The sequence below is a fragment of the Magallana gigas genome, chromosome 3 (genome assembly GCF_963853765.1).
Source record: "Magallana gigas chromosome 3, xbMagGiga1.1, whole genome shotgun sequence".
Classification (NCBI taxonomy): Eukaryota; Metazoa; Mollusca; class Bivalvia; order Ostreida; family Ostreidae; genus Magallana; species Magallana gigas.
In genome coordinates this window covers 10,298,659-10,319,532 of record NC_088855.1, presented here as the reverse complement: position 1 = coordinate 10,319,532, position 20,874 = coordinate 10,298,659, and the positions used below count along the sequence as shown (strand labels likewise).

The 20,874-nt window shown below is 32.9% G+C and overlaps 1 protein-coding gene across 1 annotated transcript in view; it reads left to right on the top strand.

Moving 5' to 3' along the window:
- The first annotated feature begins 411 nt into the window (after positions 1-411).
- The window catches only part of LOC105346626 (atrial natriuretic peptide receptor 1), a 41,339-nt gene continuing 20,876 nt past the window's right edge, over positions 412-20,874 (top strand). The window contains exons 1-13 of the mRNA XM_066078452.1: positions 412-1,148; positions 6,314-6,526; positions 8,647-8,793; positions 9,757-9,908; positions 10,813-10,951; positions 11,744-11,838; positions 12,158-12,287; positions 12,915-12,999; positions 15,590-15,734; positions 16,362-16,490; positions 18,814-18,918; positions 19,456-19,527; positions 20,629-20,800. Coding sequence (XP_065934524.1) covers positions 701-1,148; positions 6,314-6,526; positions 8,647-8,793; positions 9,757-9,908; positions 10,813-10,951; positions 11,744-11,838; positions 12,158-12,287; positions 12,915-12,999; positions 15,590-15,734; positions 16,362-16,490; positions 18,814-18,918; positions 19,456-19,527; positions 20,629-20,800 — 2,032 coding nt within the window. The 5' untranslated portion in view covers positions 412-700. The remainder of the gene's footprint in view (positions 1,149-6,313; positions 6,527-8,646; positions 8,794-9,756; positions 9,909-10,812; positions 10,952-11,743; positions 11,839-12,157; positions 12,288-12,914; positions 13,000-15,589; positions 15,735-16,361; positions 16,491-18,813; positions 18,919-19,455; positions 19,528-20,628; positions 20,801-20,874) is intronic.

The window sequence follows — 20,874 nt, the reverse complement described above, 5'->3', positions numbered from 1 at the left end:
ATATTGTCTTCTACATGTATACATAAATTACCATTACGTCAAAGAACCAAATAACACATTTTGATATCATAAATGTTCGATTGATAAAACACATATCAAAGTTTTCTTCATAACAATTCTATGTTCAATTATATTAATACCGGTATATGATTATCACACATTGAACAGTTAGTGACATTTGGGCGATGATAAGCTTTTATATTTCATTAGGAAGTCGGTATCAGTTCAAAATATCCAATCAATACTATGGTAATTGGGCTTAACTGAATTTTATCATAGTGGATGGTGATTAATGTATAACAAATAACTCTGATAAAAATGTATCACACCTTGCAGTATCGCCCATGCGTCCGAAGTGTACCACACAATGGTAATACTGAACCAACAAACACCTGAAAGTGGAAAAAACATCCAACCCTTTCAATTCATCCAAAAGCAATTAACCAGAAGAATTTATTTTCGAGTCGTACGTGATATCCACACTCTCCAGCGTCCTCCTAGCTACTGTTACAAGTCAATCAATTGGCTACTTGTTCTCTGAAATCTGAGAGTATAACAGGCCGACCCTAGCAGTTTATCGGATTGTCTCCGCGCTCACAGTTCGCCGGTGCTCGTTCACATTGCTAAATCTTCACACACCGCGATGAGCGGTTTTGAGAATGCAAATAAATCGTTATCATAAGGACATATCCGATTTACAATGCAACTAAATACCCTCACTACTTTCTTCTTGTCACTGATTTTGAAAACTGCCAACTCAGTAACAGATGTGAAAGTCGGTGTTCTGCTCATGACCAGCGCAGCGGAGCCATTCGATCTACGGAGAGTGGGTGCCGCTTTGGATATCGCTTTCGAACTCTCAGAATCAAAGTACGGAGTGCGCTTTATTCCAAAATATCATAATTATACCGGATTCTGTCCGAAAGAAACCGTCATCGGACACCTTTCGGAACTCCATTATGTGTACAATGTCAAAGCAGTTATAGGACCGGCCTGCTCGGCTACCCTAGTGGCTGCAGGTAGGCTCGCACAGTACCTAAAACTTCCGATTGTTAGTGGGGTCGGTGATCTCATCATTCGGGACCCATCGGACGCCGACATGTATACTACGTTTACAAGGATGTCGTACAATTTGGGGAAATTATCAAGTAAGCTCGATATTCATTTTATATTTTTTTTCAGACAGAAGCAGCTTAAAACTATACATATATTTATACTGCAATTCATTAATAAATAGAAAATTAGAAATAAAGATTCATTCTATATAAAATAAAAACAGGTAATATACTTTGCATTTCAAGTGTCTTTTTTTTTCTTGTGCTAAACATTCTCAGATTTTTAAGAGGTTTTTTTTTCATTTTCTACCCCTAACATCACAAACACCATCTTTAGTGGTTCATATACAACTGGGTATGATGTTAACAAACATGTACATTGCAGTAAAATATAATGTCCGCGTCAGTGCGTTGAGTTGTGTGCCTTTTCCACTGCTTTCATTGCCTGTTTGAATCATAAACGACATCATTTCACAGTTCTCGCGTATTTACAACTCTCTTTGGGTCCCTCTCCAAATTTAGATATGTAAATTATCGATATTATCAATAAGTAATGTACATAGGAGGATGAACTTTTTTGTTTTACAGTCATTCTCATTGAAGTTCAAAGTTTCGGTCAATTTTGAATTGACTCATTCACCGTATATTAAATTTCAAATGTATGAATGAAGATATCATTTAATAATGCATTGAATGAGAAACCATTAAAACATTTCATAACGTCGACGTAATTTGTTATAGGTATTTTAATAAACGTGTTCATTAATGGTCTTAACATTAATATAAATAATATATTAAAAACAGTTTCTATAATAATTGTGCCTTTTTTGCAGTATTTATTTTACTATAAACTAAACTAATAATTTCAAAAAGAAATTTAACTTTTACCTTAAGAATGGTCAGTATTTACTAGTAACAAATTTACCATTATTCACAACTCGTACACTGTTTTTCACTGTATTTCTGTACATATTTTAAAAAATAAAACAAATTATTTTATTAAGGTTAAGGCTTATAGCGGCTTAAAGAATGTGGAAACATTCTTGAGACTGGCTAGATCTTTATTAGCCTTTACATGTGCATCTCTCTCTCTCTCTCTCTCTCTCTCTCTCTCTCTCTCTCTCTCTCTCTCTCTCTCTCTCTCTCTCTCTCTCTCTCTCTCTCTCTCTCTCATTCTCGTGAAACTCCAATAGCAAAATTTAATCCAAAGTAAGCATCGTTCTCGGGTAACATATTCTAGTTCTTATTCTATTTATACTTTAATCCTTCATTCTATCTCTTCTAATAATTGTGACACGTGTAGTCACGATGACGCAATATCCTTTCACGTATCATTAGTGAGTAGTTGATTTTACTATATAACTAGAATAGCAATAAGATAATTTTGTAACTAATATTTCAACAGCCGAATAACTGAAACCTCGTATATAACGCGCAATTAAACTGCGCAAACAAATCAATACGCGAACTTGTTTCATTAGAGTGTTCCGCTAACCGACAGTTCGTTTTCTGTGTTCAAGAATGAGCCAATTTGTTGACTTTTCTTTATAACACCCATTAGGAAAAAGAACATCAATCATCCATGATTTTAATGATGCCAATTTACCATATTTGTTGATAGGTACCTTGCAAAAGCCGAATGCCATACCATTGCAGAAGAAACAAGATGTATTTGTTATCAGGCCAGTTTAAGTTATAATATACATGTAAATGTTTGGCGTCAACTGGAAAGTGAAAAAATCTATCTTTTTCTCTGAAAAAAAAAAAACCTCATATTGACTAAAAAAACCAAATTATCGTTCAGGACGCTTATAAAAATTTATTATCATTATATGGGCCCATATTCTTAATGCTATCATAAAAATAACCAAATAAATTTGCATGTGATATAAATCGTAAAACAGAGCACATTTAAATTTTTAGTGCACATACATGTATTTTAAAACATGAAGAGTACTTGTACATTTTGGAAGTAAATGTGTGTGGTTTTTTAATGCTTGAAACCAAATTTGTCCGCGGACGCTAAAAATAGAAAAGAAAACTTGAAATGACCAAAACACGAATTCCCCATAGTGTGACCAAGTAGAAAACAAAATACAAGCAAACAACAAACTGCTGCAAACTGGTAAAATGTGTCATTTTCACGATTGTCGTCTCTTCATAAATGTGGCAATAAGATAAATACACAGGTACAAAACCATCAACCTATTCTCTGTGTTAGTACTGGATTTATAATGATGATCTGTAGACAGTAGGTCTCTCTTCCGTGTACGTGCATCCAATCAGTATAGTTTACTTTCATTTGTCCTCTAAGGTATTGTCTCGATTCAAATAAGATCATGTTCATGTCTATATATGAGAACAGTTTTTAATACTTTTTTTTTCCTAACAGATTCACTGTTTTACTTGTATATTTACAAAAAGGCAGTGTACGCTCTGACGTACAGAATGCGTCATTATAGTACATTTATGTAAGTTTCTGTACTATCAAAAAAAAAAAAATAAAGTTTTATGAAATAAATGATATTATTTCGGTTAATGAAACCTAAAAAGTTATTTTTTCTATCATATTTTTCGCTGATTATTTTTTTCTTTTGCTTTCTTGAATATTTTTATAGTTGATGGGAAGGGTTTTTTTTTTATGTAGAATAGATATCTAATATAACTTGGTATCAATTATTTATTTTGACATTGTTGTATATTCGTGTTTAATACTTATATTAAAAAGACGACATTTATATATTTTTTTTAGATTAAACACTATCTCATACAATAACAAAGATGTTACGGCACGCTTCATTCAAGAAGACCAATTATTTTCTCTTTTGAATGTCTTTTGCATTTCTCAGATCTAAAATTATGTTAAATATCATTCCATTTAAGGTTCATAGTGGTTCAGTGTAGCATCAGTGCGAAACAATGTGTTTGATCCTTGTTCTTTGGTGTAAGTGTGACGTAAAACATTTCCTAGCAATGCATTACTCACTGACACCTGAATTGTTTTTCTTAAGTCGTACTGGTCATATCTAATTTATAAATTAAAAAAAATGATTGACATACATGCGGGGTTTTAGAAGAGTCGGTGGCGGTGTCAAATTCAAATTTATCCAATTCTCACAGTAGAACTATCGAAAATATGCCTTGGAACCCCCCCCCCCCCCCCGGAAAAATTGTCAGGTTCGGCGCATGACATAGAAGACTTACATATATATATAGCAGATTTAGTCTTAAATAGATACATTGTATATAGAGCAGCTTTCTCCCTCCAGCTATAAAATTGATTAAATGAAACAATGGCCTATGAGTTTGGGTTTCTTATCAGATATAGTTACCAGGTTTAGTTTCAACATAAACGAACATGTACCAATTTGGTACATCTTTGAAGACAAGTGCGTTTTATTTCGTTAAAAACGGTTCCACTTTTCTTGCTGCAGTATCATTAACCACTAATGCCTGAAAATCTTGTTCTATACATTTGAAAGTACATCATTCAATTAAGACTGAACTATATTCGCTGCAGTCACTCAGCGATTGATTATTCTATCCTTGTTTCTCTATGGAATTCATATGGAATTCATTTTATTGATGCATATCCTGTAATTTGAAATAATGGCGGTGAGAAAAATCTTGTGGACCCTGTCAATTTGTTACCTGGACACTTGGACGCATCCGAGAGGAAACAGGAATATTGATATAATATATTATAAACACCTGGTATGTCGTCAGTTGTCAATAAGCCGCAGACACGGTGCGAAATTAATTATGTCATTTAATCACTATCTTCTCAAATTTTCATCATCATAAAATCTAATTTCACAAATAAAGTGATGAAATATACATTGTTTGGTCCTTGTTCATGATATGAGTAATGATATTTATAAATTAATCCCAGAAAACCCGTTATAATTTTACTCCAATTTTTAAAAGCTTCTCAATCTTACATGTATGTACAAATAAAGAACATTTTTCCGTTGAGGGAGGAGGATGTCGATATATATTATCGGTTTCGGAAGGGAGGGTTCTTAGGCTATTTTCGGTAACTTTACAATGTAAATATAATGAGACTGAATTTTGACGGTAGTCCGTAGCTACCTCAATCCCCCCTTCAGATCCCCTTCCTCTAGAATTTGCTCATGAATCTAAACCGCTAAAATTAACCTCATTTCATTTGATCACGAGGGGAGTTTTTATAACGTTCCTACACGTTTCTTACATGTTACATGTATTTTATACAGTGTACAATGTCCACGACCTGCGATGATCTACAGAAACGTTTATTGTAGCTGTGTAGAAGCCTTGAATTTCACTTGGTCCAAAAAAGATATTGGCTATAGTGGTTCATACCTTCTAATGGAAGATATGAAAGCAGTTGTGTGACAAATTTAACTACTAGTATTTAGTACATGTAGGGGGGTGGCCTTGTAATAAAGGCTTGTCACATTGACAAATGTACATATAGGTCTTGTGCAGACCATAACAATATACTGATATTCAGGCCAACCACTCATCAGCATAACTTATGTCTTCTAGCTGTTGATGTACTGTAGCGTCGCTGATATGCTACATGTATTAGTTTTTGGGGTTTTCAGTAAAAATCGCATATATCTAATTTTGAAAAATTTAAGGGCGCGCTCACGATTTTTTTCGTATGCAAAAATACTCCATGGCATGCAATAAAATATTTACTCTCCTTTCCAGGATGACATTTAAAGAAACTATACTGCGAAGACAACGTTAAATAAACTACCTCCTAATTTGATAAAAATCATCAACTTCCTATCTAAACAGGAAGTCAACATTTCACATCCATTTTCTGTAGAAAATTTCCAATTAATGCATTTAAACTTCTCAATGGATACACCGCAGATACTTAACATGAAATATTGCGTTAGAGAACAACACTTAATCACTGTCAAGATTTGTTTCTGCAACATTTTAAAACTAAAGCATTTTGGGTTAATTAATTATTGCCTCTTTTGTCCAAAGTATACTTTGCAAACGTTAATTTAATTTTGATAAATTGATGGAACGTAGTCAAATAAGAAACCCAAATTATGTCATGAAGGTTTTAATTTTGAAACGCAATTTATTTAAAAAAAACAACGACATTAAGGCTGTTAAAAATATGAAACCAAAACACTTGGTTACATACACGTAAGTTCAAAACTATAAAAAAAAAACTTGACACATGGAGAACAATGTTACAATCGTATAAGATTATAAACTTTAAAAAAAATATCATTTTAATTTATTTTCAGATTCTATGGTGGAAATTTTGAAGGAGTACTCATGGTCTCATATTGCCATTCTATACGATCAGGATTACGTCTTCTTTAATTTGGCGGGAGGTCAGCTTGCCATCGACTTGAAGGGCATAGAGAGTTTGCCTCGGCCCCTTGACATACCATTCTCTGCTACCAAACTCAAAGACCCTGGCATCTTGCTGCAGGAAGCTAGCCAGTACGCAAGATGTAAGTAAATGGAAAGATACTGAAAAATCGAACACCTCTCCACCCAACAGCTATGCATGTCTCTTTGTTTGGTATTTTTAAAAAGAAAAACCGTAAAGTTTCCATGCATTTGGATTTCAGTTTTATTTCCATTTCGTATCATGTTGTATTAAATACTTCGAGGGTCTTTAAGGATATTAGAATATAGAGCGCAAAGAATGTAATTGAAAATAAACTGCAGTTTCTCCCATATCAAACTCACGTTAATTGATATCGTGAACCCTACGACTTCAGGCGATCCTCGGAACAAAGGATCAGGTGATAATGCTTTAGATACGTAGTCATATTGAACATTTATTTTCCGATGGGATTTATGAGCTTTGATCAACCCAATTCCGTAATATGCCAACAGCAGCCAATATCCTTTATGTGAGACCTAAAACATTTTTCAATGAAACTTGTTGTTTAAGTTAAAACAATGATTTGTCCTCTATCAAAGAGCGTATATTGGGTCAGCGTTGCTTTTTTGAAAAGTATATTAACCTTTATTTCAACAAAAGGAATCGTGTACCTGCCTGTCTCCACACAGGTAGGATTACGGTTCCTCGCCGAAGACAGCAGTCTCACACATTGGGAAAATTGTGAGACTGCTATCCTGCAGGTTTTGTTGTCTCGGGTTTCATTATGTTGTTTTTTTTTAATCTAGAAAACAGGGGCTTATCTCAACCGTAATTATATACCCCAGGTCTTAGATGTAAATACATACTGGTGGTTAAAGAGTACTAATGTGGCCGACTTAGGCTTTCATTGCGCAAAATTTTGCGTTATTTATTGAGATGCATCATACAAAGAATTGGTTGTCAAGAATTAAACATCATATTAACCTTTTATTTCTACTAAAATAAATACTTACTATAGATATTTTGTAAAAAAAAAAAAATCATTTACGTGTATTTTGGATATTTTTTTATTCCTTTATACAGAATTTTTTAAAGCTGTCGCAACTCACTGCAGCTAGATTTATTGTGAGTAAAATTTTATCAACACCGATGTTGATGTGATCGAATGTGTCATGTTAAAAAAATAGCTGTATAAATGTTTAGGAATCAGAAAAATATATTCCTGGCCTTTTAATAATTTTTTTCAAAACTAACAAATTTAACATTAACATAGAAATTTGGCTTTAAAAGTCGATTAAAGTTTACTGAAAATATAAAAAGATTAGATAAAAAGTTCGAAATTGTGCGTTTGTAATTACGTTTTATCATAAACTGAAGCTCAATAGCTTTATAATAAACAAAATGTATTAAAAAAAAGAAAAAAATATTATATACTTTCTATGATAAATGTAAATGTTGTATATTTTGAATTTTTAAAATTTTAGTTTACATCATCTTTTGCAAAACATATGTACTCTATAAACATACGTATATAGATAAACAAAATTGAATTGTATTTTTTAAACAGGATCAGTACTCAATATGACCTTTAAAATAAAATATCAAAATAGTTAAATTCTTTGACAATTTCTCAAATTGATTAATAGTATATATACATGTATTATATACAATTATATATATTCAATAGAAATTGTCAAAGAATTTAATTATCTTAATAACTCATTTTTAAGATCAGAATCGCTTTTGAATTATTGTAAGGCTATAAAAGCCTTTCTGACCAATCACAAAAAGTATTGCACTGTTGAATGAGAAACGCTTGATGAGTATATAAATACCCCTTTTCTGTCAGCTTGATTTTTTTGATTTTACAAAGAGGTTACTCTTGCTCTGTTATATTAATGCAAAACATGGGATTTTGAAAAATACTGATATATTTTTTAATTAAAGTATGCCATAAACTTCACAAATATTAATCCAAGCGTATCCCTCTTAACATTTAAAGCCCCCGTTATCATTAATTTTAAAATTATCAAAAGTGTATTTATTTAATCAGCACATCAATATTACTTTTTTCATTATTAAAACACTGTGTTAACAATAAAAATATATTCAGTTCTTATTCATGTCCTTTTAAAACGTTGCTTTTAATGTTCTAAAGAAAAGGTATTACACATATTTTATACCTGGAATTAGAAATTTAGATCTTGTCATGATCATGATGAAAGGTTCTATGTTTTGCAGTCTTTGTCATCTTCTGCTCTGCGGATCTCCTCAGGACTTTTCTGTATCGCGCTGATCAGCTTGGAATGACGTCGGGCGGATACGTGTTTTTGGCAATGGAGCTGTTTCCATCCGATTGGCTTGGTTATTACAAGCTTTTTTATAGAGGTAGCTAGTCTTGTATACCCATTTTAACAGAACCTAAACTTTCGGTATTTCGATGTAGCTATCTACCTACCACATGTTAACAGATCAAAAATGACGCTGGTATGAAGCTAATATGCACGGATTACGTACATTTGTATGAACAGAACAGAACTGAAGAAGGCCAAATTTTGTTGATTTCAATCAGCTATGATTTAATAGCCGACAATGAAGTAAAAAATTGTTAAACACAATAATAAAAATCTAAAGTTTTATTGAATGGCTCAAAGAAGCACTAAAGGTCATGCAACATTTTCCCGGTAGAGCATATAATTTACTTTTACAATGAAAGTTTATCTAATTACATAAATATACAATTAACATTTACAATGTAATTATTAGTAATTGTCCATATTGATTTTATAAGTCCACCATTCACTCCATTACTATTAAGTATATCTACATGTTAAGATTATTTGTCAAACGTGATTTCACGTAAATTTCAATCACGATTTGAGGGGGTGGGGATCATGAGTAATAATACTGATCAGATATAAGTGTGAATTTACTGGTAAATGTATAAATGATGCAATTCGGCGTATATGTTAATGTTTAATTAAAAAAGCATGAACGTTTTTGCGTTTTTGTTAACGGTTATATTGTATTTATAACGTGTATGTCAATTAATTGGTTGTTTACAGACGGCTATTCGTTTTTACTAGATGTGTGTTGACAGTCAATGAATTGATTGCTTACAAATAAGTAGCTGTACTTATTACGCGTATGTTGACAGTCAATGAATTGATTGCTTACAAATAAGTAGCTGTATTTATTACGCGTATGTTGACAGTCAATGAATTGATTGCTTACAAATAAGTAGCTGTACTTATTACGTGTATGTTGACAGTCAATGAATTGATTGCTTACAAATAAGTAGCTGTATTTATTACGTGTATGTTTACAGTCAGTAAATCGGATTGTTTACAGGCGACTACAAGGATACAGCTGTGACTAAGGCCTACCAATCCCTCCTGCTCCTTACAGTCCGCCAGCCTGATAACACGGAGTATCTCCAATTCGCTGAAGAGGTCAAAGTTCGGAGCAAACGAGACTACGGCTATGAATTCAAAAACGACGAGGTCAGTTCATAGAGATAAATTCAAATTTCATTTCTTATCACCAATCTTGATCGAAAAATGCCTTTAAAAAAATTCCTTGAGCCCCCTTTTGTTTTCTATATATTTGATATAATTGTTTGGATAATCGCCTATATGTAGTGTACAGGTTAAAATACAACACTAATTAATCATTTAATTATATCATTATTTTCACTAAATTGAAAACACCATAAGACTGGTATACCTATGATATCCCCTAGTTATCAGATCACCCGTGTTTGATGAACATTACTTTTATTTGGAGGGTAAGGATGTTACATGTAACCATTTCCTTGTTATCGCATCAGAATATGTAAAAACATCCCATACATATATGCATCACAAGCGTTTTATATATATTGACAATTACGAAGAGATTCAAAGAGAAATGTATTTATATTAACAACTTCTGTCCTTGGTTTTTCATACGGATGGCATTGAAAGATTAGCATTGCAGAAAAATTACGTAACCTCAGGATGCGAGCATTGAGGTTTTATTCTGCAATAAATGCTTGCTTCCTTCATACAATATACTCACATGAATCACCAAGAAAGCAATTTAACTCTCTTGACAGTCTGGTCTAAACACATAGTTTTACTATATGATTCACGCGACAGCTTGTTGCTTAAAGATATTAGTCCTATAATGACGAGACTTGTGAATGATAAAACCACTTCCACAATCGGTGCTATTTTATATCAGTTTTTAATAACAGTCCAAGTGTGTTTTGGTATATTTAGGTACGTCTTTTTATCTGTTGTACCAATCTAGATACTTTGTTTTCTTTAATTAGCCGAATTTCCATGTAGAGATGGTTTCTTTAACCAGATAAATATAATTATATCTGGCATTAATGCCATGGGTCCTGCTGTTTACTCTGTACAGGTTGTCAACTACTTCATTACTGCTTTTTATGACGGTGCAATATACTTGGCTGAGAGCTACAATCGAACTATACAAGATGGCGGGTCCATTGACGACGGAATCGCTGTGGCTCAGAGAATGTGGAATACGACTTATGAAGGTCTGAAATCAATGAAATCATGGTGTTGTAATCTATCTTGGTCGTGTATTCGCTTGCACTTTTAACAGCAGTAGCCAAGTGCATTGAGAAAACGAATCTAATAATATATTATGGCTTGCATTGAACAAATAGAAATAACAACTGTCAAGCTGCTATACAGAGGCGAGAGTGTTGGCTGTAACCTGCTGCAGTTCTATGATTTTTTCTAGCAATATACATGTACTATGATTTTGTCTGAAAGAGGACCCAAATCTATAAAATATAATTTTGAAATACCGGTATGTTCCAATGCTAGAATATTAAAATAAAGAGCTCTTCTTTTCTGCAATGCTTAATAATATTAGAACAAGGATGAGTATCGAGTGAAGTATTTAGTTGTAAAAGTGATGGAATCTTTTTTCTAAACATCTTAATTGCGTACAAGGAATTTATCTTTTGTTTGGCTCGTTGCTAGTTAATATTGAGTATTTTTAAAAGAGAAACCTTTTATTCTTTTTTTTTAATAACAATCTTCAAGTAATCGAAATCTTATATTACAGCACATATTGGCTTCCGAGTCAAAATCATGATAAATCTACGCAGATAAAAATTGATCACGTTGGGGGGTAGGTTTTTGAAAACATTGAAATTTCTTTACACGTAAAAGGAATTTCTTAGAAGAAATGGAAGAAGTCAAAATCCACGTGCACATGACTTAAATATTGTTTATAAATGAATGCCATTGGGTTACTACTTAATTATGACGTTATTAAGTTCAGTCATGGGATTTTCTTGTGAAATTGTTGCTTGCAGGAATAACAGGGCCAGTGGCAATAGATGCATTAGGGGACAGGATTGCCGACTTCGACATATTCCACATGCAAGACCCTAACACCAGAATCTTCGCGGTAACTGATTTCTTACAACACTTATCTGTCAAGATGACTACATATTCTGTTGATCAAATCATCAACATATTTTGTTTAGTTTATTAATAAATACTTTTATTGATTACTTTTCTAAATAAATGGCATTTTTTGTAACCATCAAACTAGCCCATAATAATATTACTACTTCGCGGTATGTTGGTATATAAATGTAAATTTTTACAGTGCGTGAATTATAACTTTTGCCCCTGATATTTCATTTGTCCGCCCACTCTTTTTATTCATCACCACCTGAAGCGGCCACATTGTCTTCCGATTTTAAACAGATTATTTTTCACAGTTGATTGGCAGATTTCGGGGAGCCACACAGCTGTACTCTAAAGTGCCTGGCGTAGAAATCAACTGGCCTTACGGTAAACCGCCGGATGTGCCTCGATGTGGATTTCGCAACGATAAATGTATCATCCAAGGTATCTGCATTAAGTTTTGAATATATTGGAAACCCATTCATTTTAAAGAGTCGCTCATGTTAGCTGAGAAAATCAAAGAAACATATTTTATTAGTTCATTAGTTAAAGGTGGAGTAGGGGACGGGAACAGCAGACAAGTGTTTGCAGTGAGCGTAGCCGCTGTATGACACTGTCTCTGTACTTATTGTCTGTGGTATGTGACAATCTCAATCTTTATACAAAGTCGAACAATCGTCAAAATTTATCTTGACTTAAAATGACTTTGCATAAACTATAGATGCGCTTTCTTACCGGAAACTGATGCACACATTTGTTCGGGTACATTATTTAGAAAGTCTATGTCAAAAACCAATTTCAGTACTATGACTACTATCGGAAGGTTATCGTTGAAACACAGCATTGAAATTCTCTTCACTTTTCATAGTCACATCTTAACATTTCTAAAAAACAAGGCAATGTATTGTGTGATTTTTTTTTCAAAGTACGTCGGTTACTATTTAATTGATATATAAATGTTTACGTCACGTTGTTATTTACTCTTAGCACTTTACGAAAGAATTCATTGTTAATAAAATTTAAATAGGACAACATTTGCAACCATGACAGATATTAAATTTTCTTTTACAGAGCCTCCCGATATTCTGCTTCCGGTGACCCTATCCTTTGTTATCTTCCTAGTTATATCAGCCATTGTGGGATACATAGTGTACAGGTAATATACCTCAAATAATAACCTGGTAGTACAGGTAATATACCTCAAATAATAACCTGGTAGTACAGGTGATATACCTCAAATAATTACCTGGTAAAACAGGTAATATACTTTAAATAATAACCTGGTAGTACATGTAATATACCTCAAATAATAACCTGGTAGTACAGGTAATATACCTCAAATAATAATCTGTTCCCATGTCAATTTTGGTGGTTGATCCCATTAAAGTATTATAATTGTAAACTTCATTTCTTTTATTAATTTAATCGTAATAAGGTAAAATTTGCGTTGCAATAACATGGGTACAAATACCGAGTACGATTAACCACAAAGTGAAAAAGGATTAATGTCAATGTTTTACAGAAAAAGAGTATCGCCTCTTTTTGGAACGATGATGTCAGGAAACTGTAAAATAAATTAAGTAGGACAAAAAAACCCAGCAAAATTGAATCTCGATTAAAAAAAACCTCACATATTGCCTAATATATCAGCTGTTAAAAACATGATCAAATACCTGAACGGAATGACAATGGTTCCAATTACAGACTATTGGCAATGATTCATTTTTTATCATACCATACTGATTTTAATCACAAAAGTTATATAACTTTACCGTCATAGATATTTGATGTAGGTGGGGTTTCTTTTATATTTAAAAGTGTTCCTAAGTGGATATCAGGAAAATCGTTTGAAAATGAGAATCCCAGTGACCAAATAGGAATTTTATAAATTAATTATTCAATCATTTTTAAACCGGGTTTTCCAAAGGAAAATATCCGGTTATGAAAGTTTTGAAAAGGGCGGGCGGACGAGCGGATGGCTGCTAGGTGCGTTCCCCTATTGTACAGAGAACTCCTCCTACATTATTAAAGAATATTAGAGGTGTTTTTTTGTGATAACAAAAACTATACCAGAGAGGTTTTTTGATGATTTTGATGATTTATGAAAAGAAATACCAGCTGTTGATCTTAGTCATCTTTTTTGCATAAAATTGCATTAATAGTTCCCATTTCTCTGTATAAATACATTATAGTGTTTATTAATTTAGGGTTGATAAGTGGATTATGGATACTGTCAACACATTAACAGCTTTTCTCTTATCAAATAAATTCAAAGGTTGTATAAAGTTAACAAGCTTATCTTTTAAAAAAAATTGGTGAGCTAGCGCTGTAGCCATCATAAAACACAGAAGCAGATTTCTAAAACATTGGTTTATATTTCTGAATCAATTAATTAAATAGGAAGGCACAGTGGTGTACTGGAATTGTGCTGGAGTTGGGTCTCAATATACTGTGAATCTAGAATGGGCTTCACATCAGCAATGACATATGCCTTATTCATTATGTATCTACTGTAATTTCAATTTCGAGGTAAAAAATTTCAAGAACCATTAGTACTGTTTTGTGGCAATCGTATCTTCTCGGGCCTTTCCGGCAAGCTCAAAAAACATATCCGAAGTTGTTTTCCGAGCTTGAAGAAAATTAAGATACAGCCAGCTATTTATCATAATATTGAAAATAACTTCGCATTATAAAACCTAATCTACTGTTACTTTTTACCATTTACAATAACACACAAAACTTCATGTGAAAATGATAAAACGAAATTGAAATGGTACAATTTATCTACAGTAGTACAGTATTCCCAGAATCCCCTACTATGGAGTTGAGCTGGCGTATTACACAAAAAAAGACTAGTGTAGTTGCTAGCGCTCGAAAGCACTAGCAATAAAGAAATTTCAAAGTTCAAGAACAAGCCAACTAGTAGAGTTTGTACTGTATCTTTAGTCGCCTGCTGATTCTTCGACATGCGCATTTACCTGGTGGATCGATGATATTTCAACTTTGTAATTAACCTTTCGGTCAATCAAGAAAAAAGACGTCGTCTTAATTCTATTCTTGTACCTATGACTTGTGAACTTGATACAAATTAAGATTAATAAAAACAGCTTCTTGGTGTTTCAATACGACTAATGACTTTAGATGAAACACGATATCATTGTACTGTAAATGTTGATTCAAAATTGAACCTTAAAGGAAATGCATTGTCTTACTTTTCACCTTATCTGGTTGCTTTCCAGTTTTTCTTGAAGATCAAACGCACCAGACGAGTCTTGAGCTACAGACGATAGACATTGTTGTTGTTTTGTGAACCCGATCCCCTTGTAGTACACGTATATATATATAAGGACTTTGATCCCAGCGCTTCTGCGTATTTTGACACGCGATCTGATATTTCTTAAGATTATTTCTGTGCTTCCGATTTTTTCCTTATGTAGTTAAAACAAAAGCAGATAAAAGGTTAGCAATCCCAATTAATAGAAGTTCGCAAGACAAAACTCATCGATCCCGACTGCATGAGTGTCATACACAAACGGCGTAGATGTACACCGTGAAATATAACTTTATAGGCGGCAAATTCTTAAATTGTCAAATAAGAAATGTAATACAACCAGGTAGAAATATGAAGACAGAAAAAACCATAGAATAGGTTAGATTACATGGATATTCGAATATAATGCAAAACTATATGCAGATTATAAATTTTGCCATAAAAGATAACTGTTTACGCATGTTTAATTTCACAGAAAGATTCGTTTTGATGCTGAGCTAGAGAAAAAAGTATTCCTTGTCTCCCAAGACGAGCTACAGATCAAGAAAGGGGACGGAGCACTGCATGGCTCCTTCCTGTCCAAGTCTAGACTCTCCATTCTGACGGAACATTCGTCAAAGGTAATCCTTGGGTAGTGTAGATTAAAGTTTGTTCAAATCATGATCCCTAGGGGAAAGACTGGGTCACAGTGGGGATGAATTATAAAAATACTAGAAAAATTATCTTTAAAAATCTTATTCTATCTCATTACAATGTTAAACTTTAGTTTTTGTTCAGAAAAATTTCTGAAAGTATTTGAAAATCAAGGTACTCTACTAAGTTGTCTTGATGGTTTGCATTTGATACTCTAAAGACGGTCTAATGCTTTTGTAGGATATTGTTGCTCAGGTGGGCGGTTTCACCACCTGGGTTTCGTGTTTTCTATAGTTAAACCTTGCAAAAGCACAATGCCTTACTTAAGTCAATATGTGTATTTTAACAAACACGAAGAAAAGCACAATGTCTTTAGTTACTTAAGTCAATATGTGTGTTTTAACAAACACGAAGAAATAATTCATGTTAAATGTCGACTTTTGCTTATTTCGTATTTTCTTTACACCAGAAAAGGAGTACGTCATTATAATGAACATTGCATGACTCATTGATATCTTGTGAATTTGAAGGGTGATTTCACTATCTAGCTATAAAACGTTTAAATTATGTTTTTCTCACAAGATACCTGCTAAACGTAGTGCTCATTTATATAGGGAGACGATGCGGAGTTCCAACAGCTGTTCACGCAGGTTGGAATGTGTAGAGGAAACTTGGTAGCCATCCGGAAGTTGAAGCTAAAAACAGTAGAACAAAACAAGGAGGTTTTACGAGAGTTAAGAGAAGTGTGTTATATTCTTTGTTTTTACAGAGCATCTTTAATGAAGAATCCGGATATTTTAACAGCCAAAAAATATAACTTGTTTTCTTTTGCCTATACTTGTTGTCATGAAGTACAATGTGTTGAATATTAAGCATCTTTTACCGGAAAAGCTATCAACGAACATGGAATTAAAAAATCACTTATATATATTTACACAAGCATTATTACCAACGTATTTATATATAAGATATATCATAACCGTAAAGAAGAATAAGAGTACACAAGGTTTTTATATTGATAGAAAAGTATCAATGTGTTAAAATCGTTTCACGCGATAAAAGATTGTTCCTAGCTAAAAATATAATATATATGCGTCACTAATAATCATACAGTCTCTATAGTACTTGTATGGCGCGACTGGCACCTAACACAGGTGCTGACCTTGTTTACACCAGTATATCATCACGAACAGATTAATAGGTTTCATATACATACTTGTATGTATTTTCGAAAATTAATTTTCATATGAACAAAATAATTGTTAAGCGTAGGACACTGTACTGGATAATAATGCCAGTGCCATGATAGCATTTTTGCACCCGCTTAAGATGCTGTTTCCTAAAAATCCATATATACCAAATGATAGACCATTGTCTAGAGAGTATATAACCACTTTTGTTTTTATTGTGTCTAACCTGACAGATGAGATATTTACTTTTTAAAATGAGTATCCCATTGGAAAATGTTTATTCTCAAAGGAGAAATAATTTTTCCACAGAAAATGTTGAAAATCCTTCAGGATTTTCTTAAACTCTCATAGGAAATATATTTTTTTTAGGAGAAAATATTTCCTGGAGGAAAAAGATTCAGAAGGGTAATTTTTCTAAATTAAAATTCGCTATCGGATTTTAAAATCCTATGGGAGTTTTGTTAATATCCTATCGGAATTTATATTCCGATAGGAATTCTTTTATTCCGGAAGAAAATTTCAATTATCCTATTGGTAATTTTTTCCCCACTGGAAAATTTTTATCCTAATTGAAATTTATTTTTTAGAGGTAAATGTCTCACCTGGCAGGTTATTAACTCTTTTAGCAGTTTATTATGTATCATATTTGAATTTTTCGATACATGCAGCTTAGACGGGTGCAAAAATGCCACCTTGGCACTGGCATGATTATCTGGCATAGTGTTGTAGACTTGGTTGTACTTTTTAATGTGTAATTTTCCGCACTATTTCATTTACTGGGTGGTAATTCATTGTCAAGATTGCGGTCAACAGAATATATTATTGTGAAGATGCCTTATCACGTGGTTTCGGAAGAGCTGAATACGTGTAGTATTTAAACCACAGGCACCTGACATCATAATTTTTTTCTCTTACTAAAAAGTACCCTGTACCTTCATGTACATGTAATAATACACTCATTATTAGGTGTAGGATATGTTTTTATTATGAGAAAAATTCATAACCTCAGGTGCCTGTGGTTTGAACCTAGTATTCTGTTCATTTGTCCTTTTTAGTGACGGTCAAATATGAAATAAACAGCGTGTTAAAATTTTCCGGGATATAACTTGATTGGTCACGTGATCAAATCCTTCGAAGCCCGAAGGCTTCTCAGAAGATTTCTAATCTGATTGGTCTTAAAGAGTCCTGTGTCAGGACGAACAAATTGTCCTGTTTTCATGGAAATATATATATCGTTTGATCGACTCTTTTGGAAGTATGTTTTCATTCCATTACTTTGTTAGTGTGTATAGGCATTGATTGGCGTACGACTTAATGTCACGTGGCTTAATTGTCAACAAATTAACCGTCAGGTCTACCTTAAACCTTCACATGTGATATTTTTGGTCATAAACTATTATAAAGTATTTCAGCTCTAAATTTTCGGTATTTCACCGTTTATTTATGCAAATCTCTTCATCTCAATGAGGTAAATACAGCCTAAGAATGGTCACGATCATTTTAATATGAAATACACGTGTATCAATGATTCATGAACACACCAAAAAAAATTGCATGACAAAAATTTGTCACTATTGTTGTTGTGTTCTTATCCTCATGCATTTACGCGTTCCTTGGCTACTTTTTACATGTATCCCATTCAAAATTCAGATTTTTTTTTTGATTGATGGTTCTCGCAGATAACACCTCCTGAATTCTGTTTTGATTTGTTATCGTGTATGTCTTAATTAAACATATACCGGAGTTTAACCGTATATTAAAAGTGATGAAGAGGATGCATGAATAATTAATAATTAAATAATTAAGGGAAATGGAAATTAAAGTTTCTCTGCAACAGAGAAATGACATCGTGTATTTCAATCTTCCATTATTTCAGTTGTATCACCTCCAGCATCCGAACATAGCTAGATTTATTGGAGTTGTAATTGAAAATGGCGACAATAGAGTCCTGATGGAGTATTGTCCTAGAGGCAGCTTACAGGTATTTCTCAGAGCTAGCAAATAATTCATGCAATGATTTGTCAAGTAATCTTTACAAACACGACCCATATTTCCCAAAGCTCCAAAACTTTGCTCAATGAATTGCATGTAACTATGACGAAAATGTCGACATTAGATATGGTTTGAACATGATACATGTACAATGCAAAGCAATATCTCCAGCTCTATACAAAATACAAGTTAAAAGAAATGCATCTTGAATTTTGTGTCATGCTGCTGTCTTGCCGTTTCCCGTCATTTATATATATATATATATATATATATATATATATATATATATATATATATATATATATATATATATATATATATATATATATATATATATATATATATATATATATTTTTGATATATTTCTCATGTATTAAATTAGATCATGTTAATTTTTTTTCTTGATGAAATTTAATATAAACAGTTACATGTTATAAGTAAAACAAATAGAAAACTTTGAGTATGATTAATTTGATTTTTTTTATGCAATCGACGCAATAATTTATGGAAATTGTTTCTTTAAAGGATATAATAGAAAACGACGACATCGATTTGGACTGGTCTTTCCGGTACTCCATTATCTGGGATATTCTAAAGGTGAGCAGTTTACTGACACCAAAGCATCCCACTGCGCACTTCCTAGGCAGATCCAATCATAATAAAAAAAAAATCTTGATACATGTATATAATTTCTCACTTGATTGGTAAAAGCCACGGATAAGCGATCAGTTTACTAGTAAATGATTGAGTTTTTTTTTTAATATAGTATATCCTGTAAATATCTTATTCCGCGATTGAACTGTTTTCCATCAAATCGCGAGAACATAAATCGCAAATGCCGATTTTTTTTATATTTTCATGTACTTTACATATATCCGAAAAATAAAAGCAAGATTTTAAAATTTGCAAGATGTGCTGCTCACGATTTTACGCGGATGTTAATTTTTCGCGTTCAATTAGGAATCCAGAGTTATACTGATGAAACGTCTCATTGAGCAAACGTTTCTCCAGAGGACGTAGACCAACATTCAAATAAATTAAACATTCATCAAAGACCTGACCTCATAAGTGAAATCTTTCTCCTGACAAAAATTAATGATTTTCCCAAATCTTATTTATCTTATCATACTAGCAGGTTTTTGCAGCAAAATAAAATTCTTAAAAATACAGCTCATATTGCTTTAATAGCAAGGCCATTTTTTTTTCAATTTTTGAAATGATGTTTTGAGACTTGGGATCCACTCGAATACTATTTTTTGTTACTTTTCTTTCATTATCAAATATAAAGCAAAAGAAATGCTGGAATATTTGATTCATTTTTATGTAACCTTTTTTCCTAAAAAAAAAAAAAACAGTGGCGTGTATCAGTAGAACACGATGACAATAAAAAAAACACAAGAGTGCTTTCAGACAGGGACGTATATATTATATACTGTAAACCAACTTTTTTTCGCGTGCGAGAAATTTTCGCGAGGTTAGCGGGACCCTTGTCGTCGCGAATATTTCTCGCCGCGAACCAATCCTTTGTCTATAGTTTTTATAACAATACAGGTCTGAATAAGGCGTGGTCGCGAACAGTAGTCGTCGCGAACCAGTTTATCGGCAGTTGATCGCGAAATAAAGTCGCTGCGAATAAAAATTGGATTACAGTATGTCTCTGTTTCCGATTATAACGGTAAATATGACATTGTTTTACAGGGATTGGAATACATCCATTCTAGCCCGATACGTTACCATGGACGCCTCAGTGGTACGAACTGTGTGATTGACAGCAGGTTTATGCTGAAACTGACAGATTTCGGCCTACCCTCTATCTATAATGTGGAGATGCGCGAGCAACTTCAAGACAGGAAGTCATTTAATATGAACAGTAGGTGCTGCTTGTCCACTCGTATTGATCTATATTTGAACTTAAATATTTTAATTCAAATTAGGGTTTGTGTG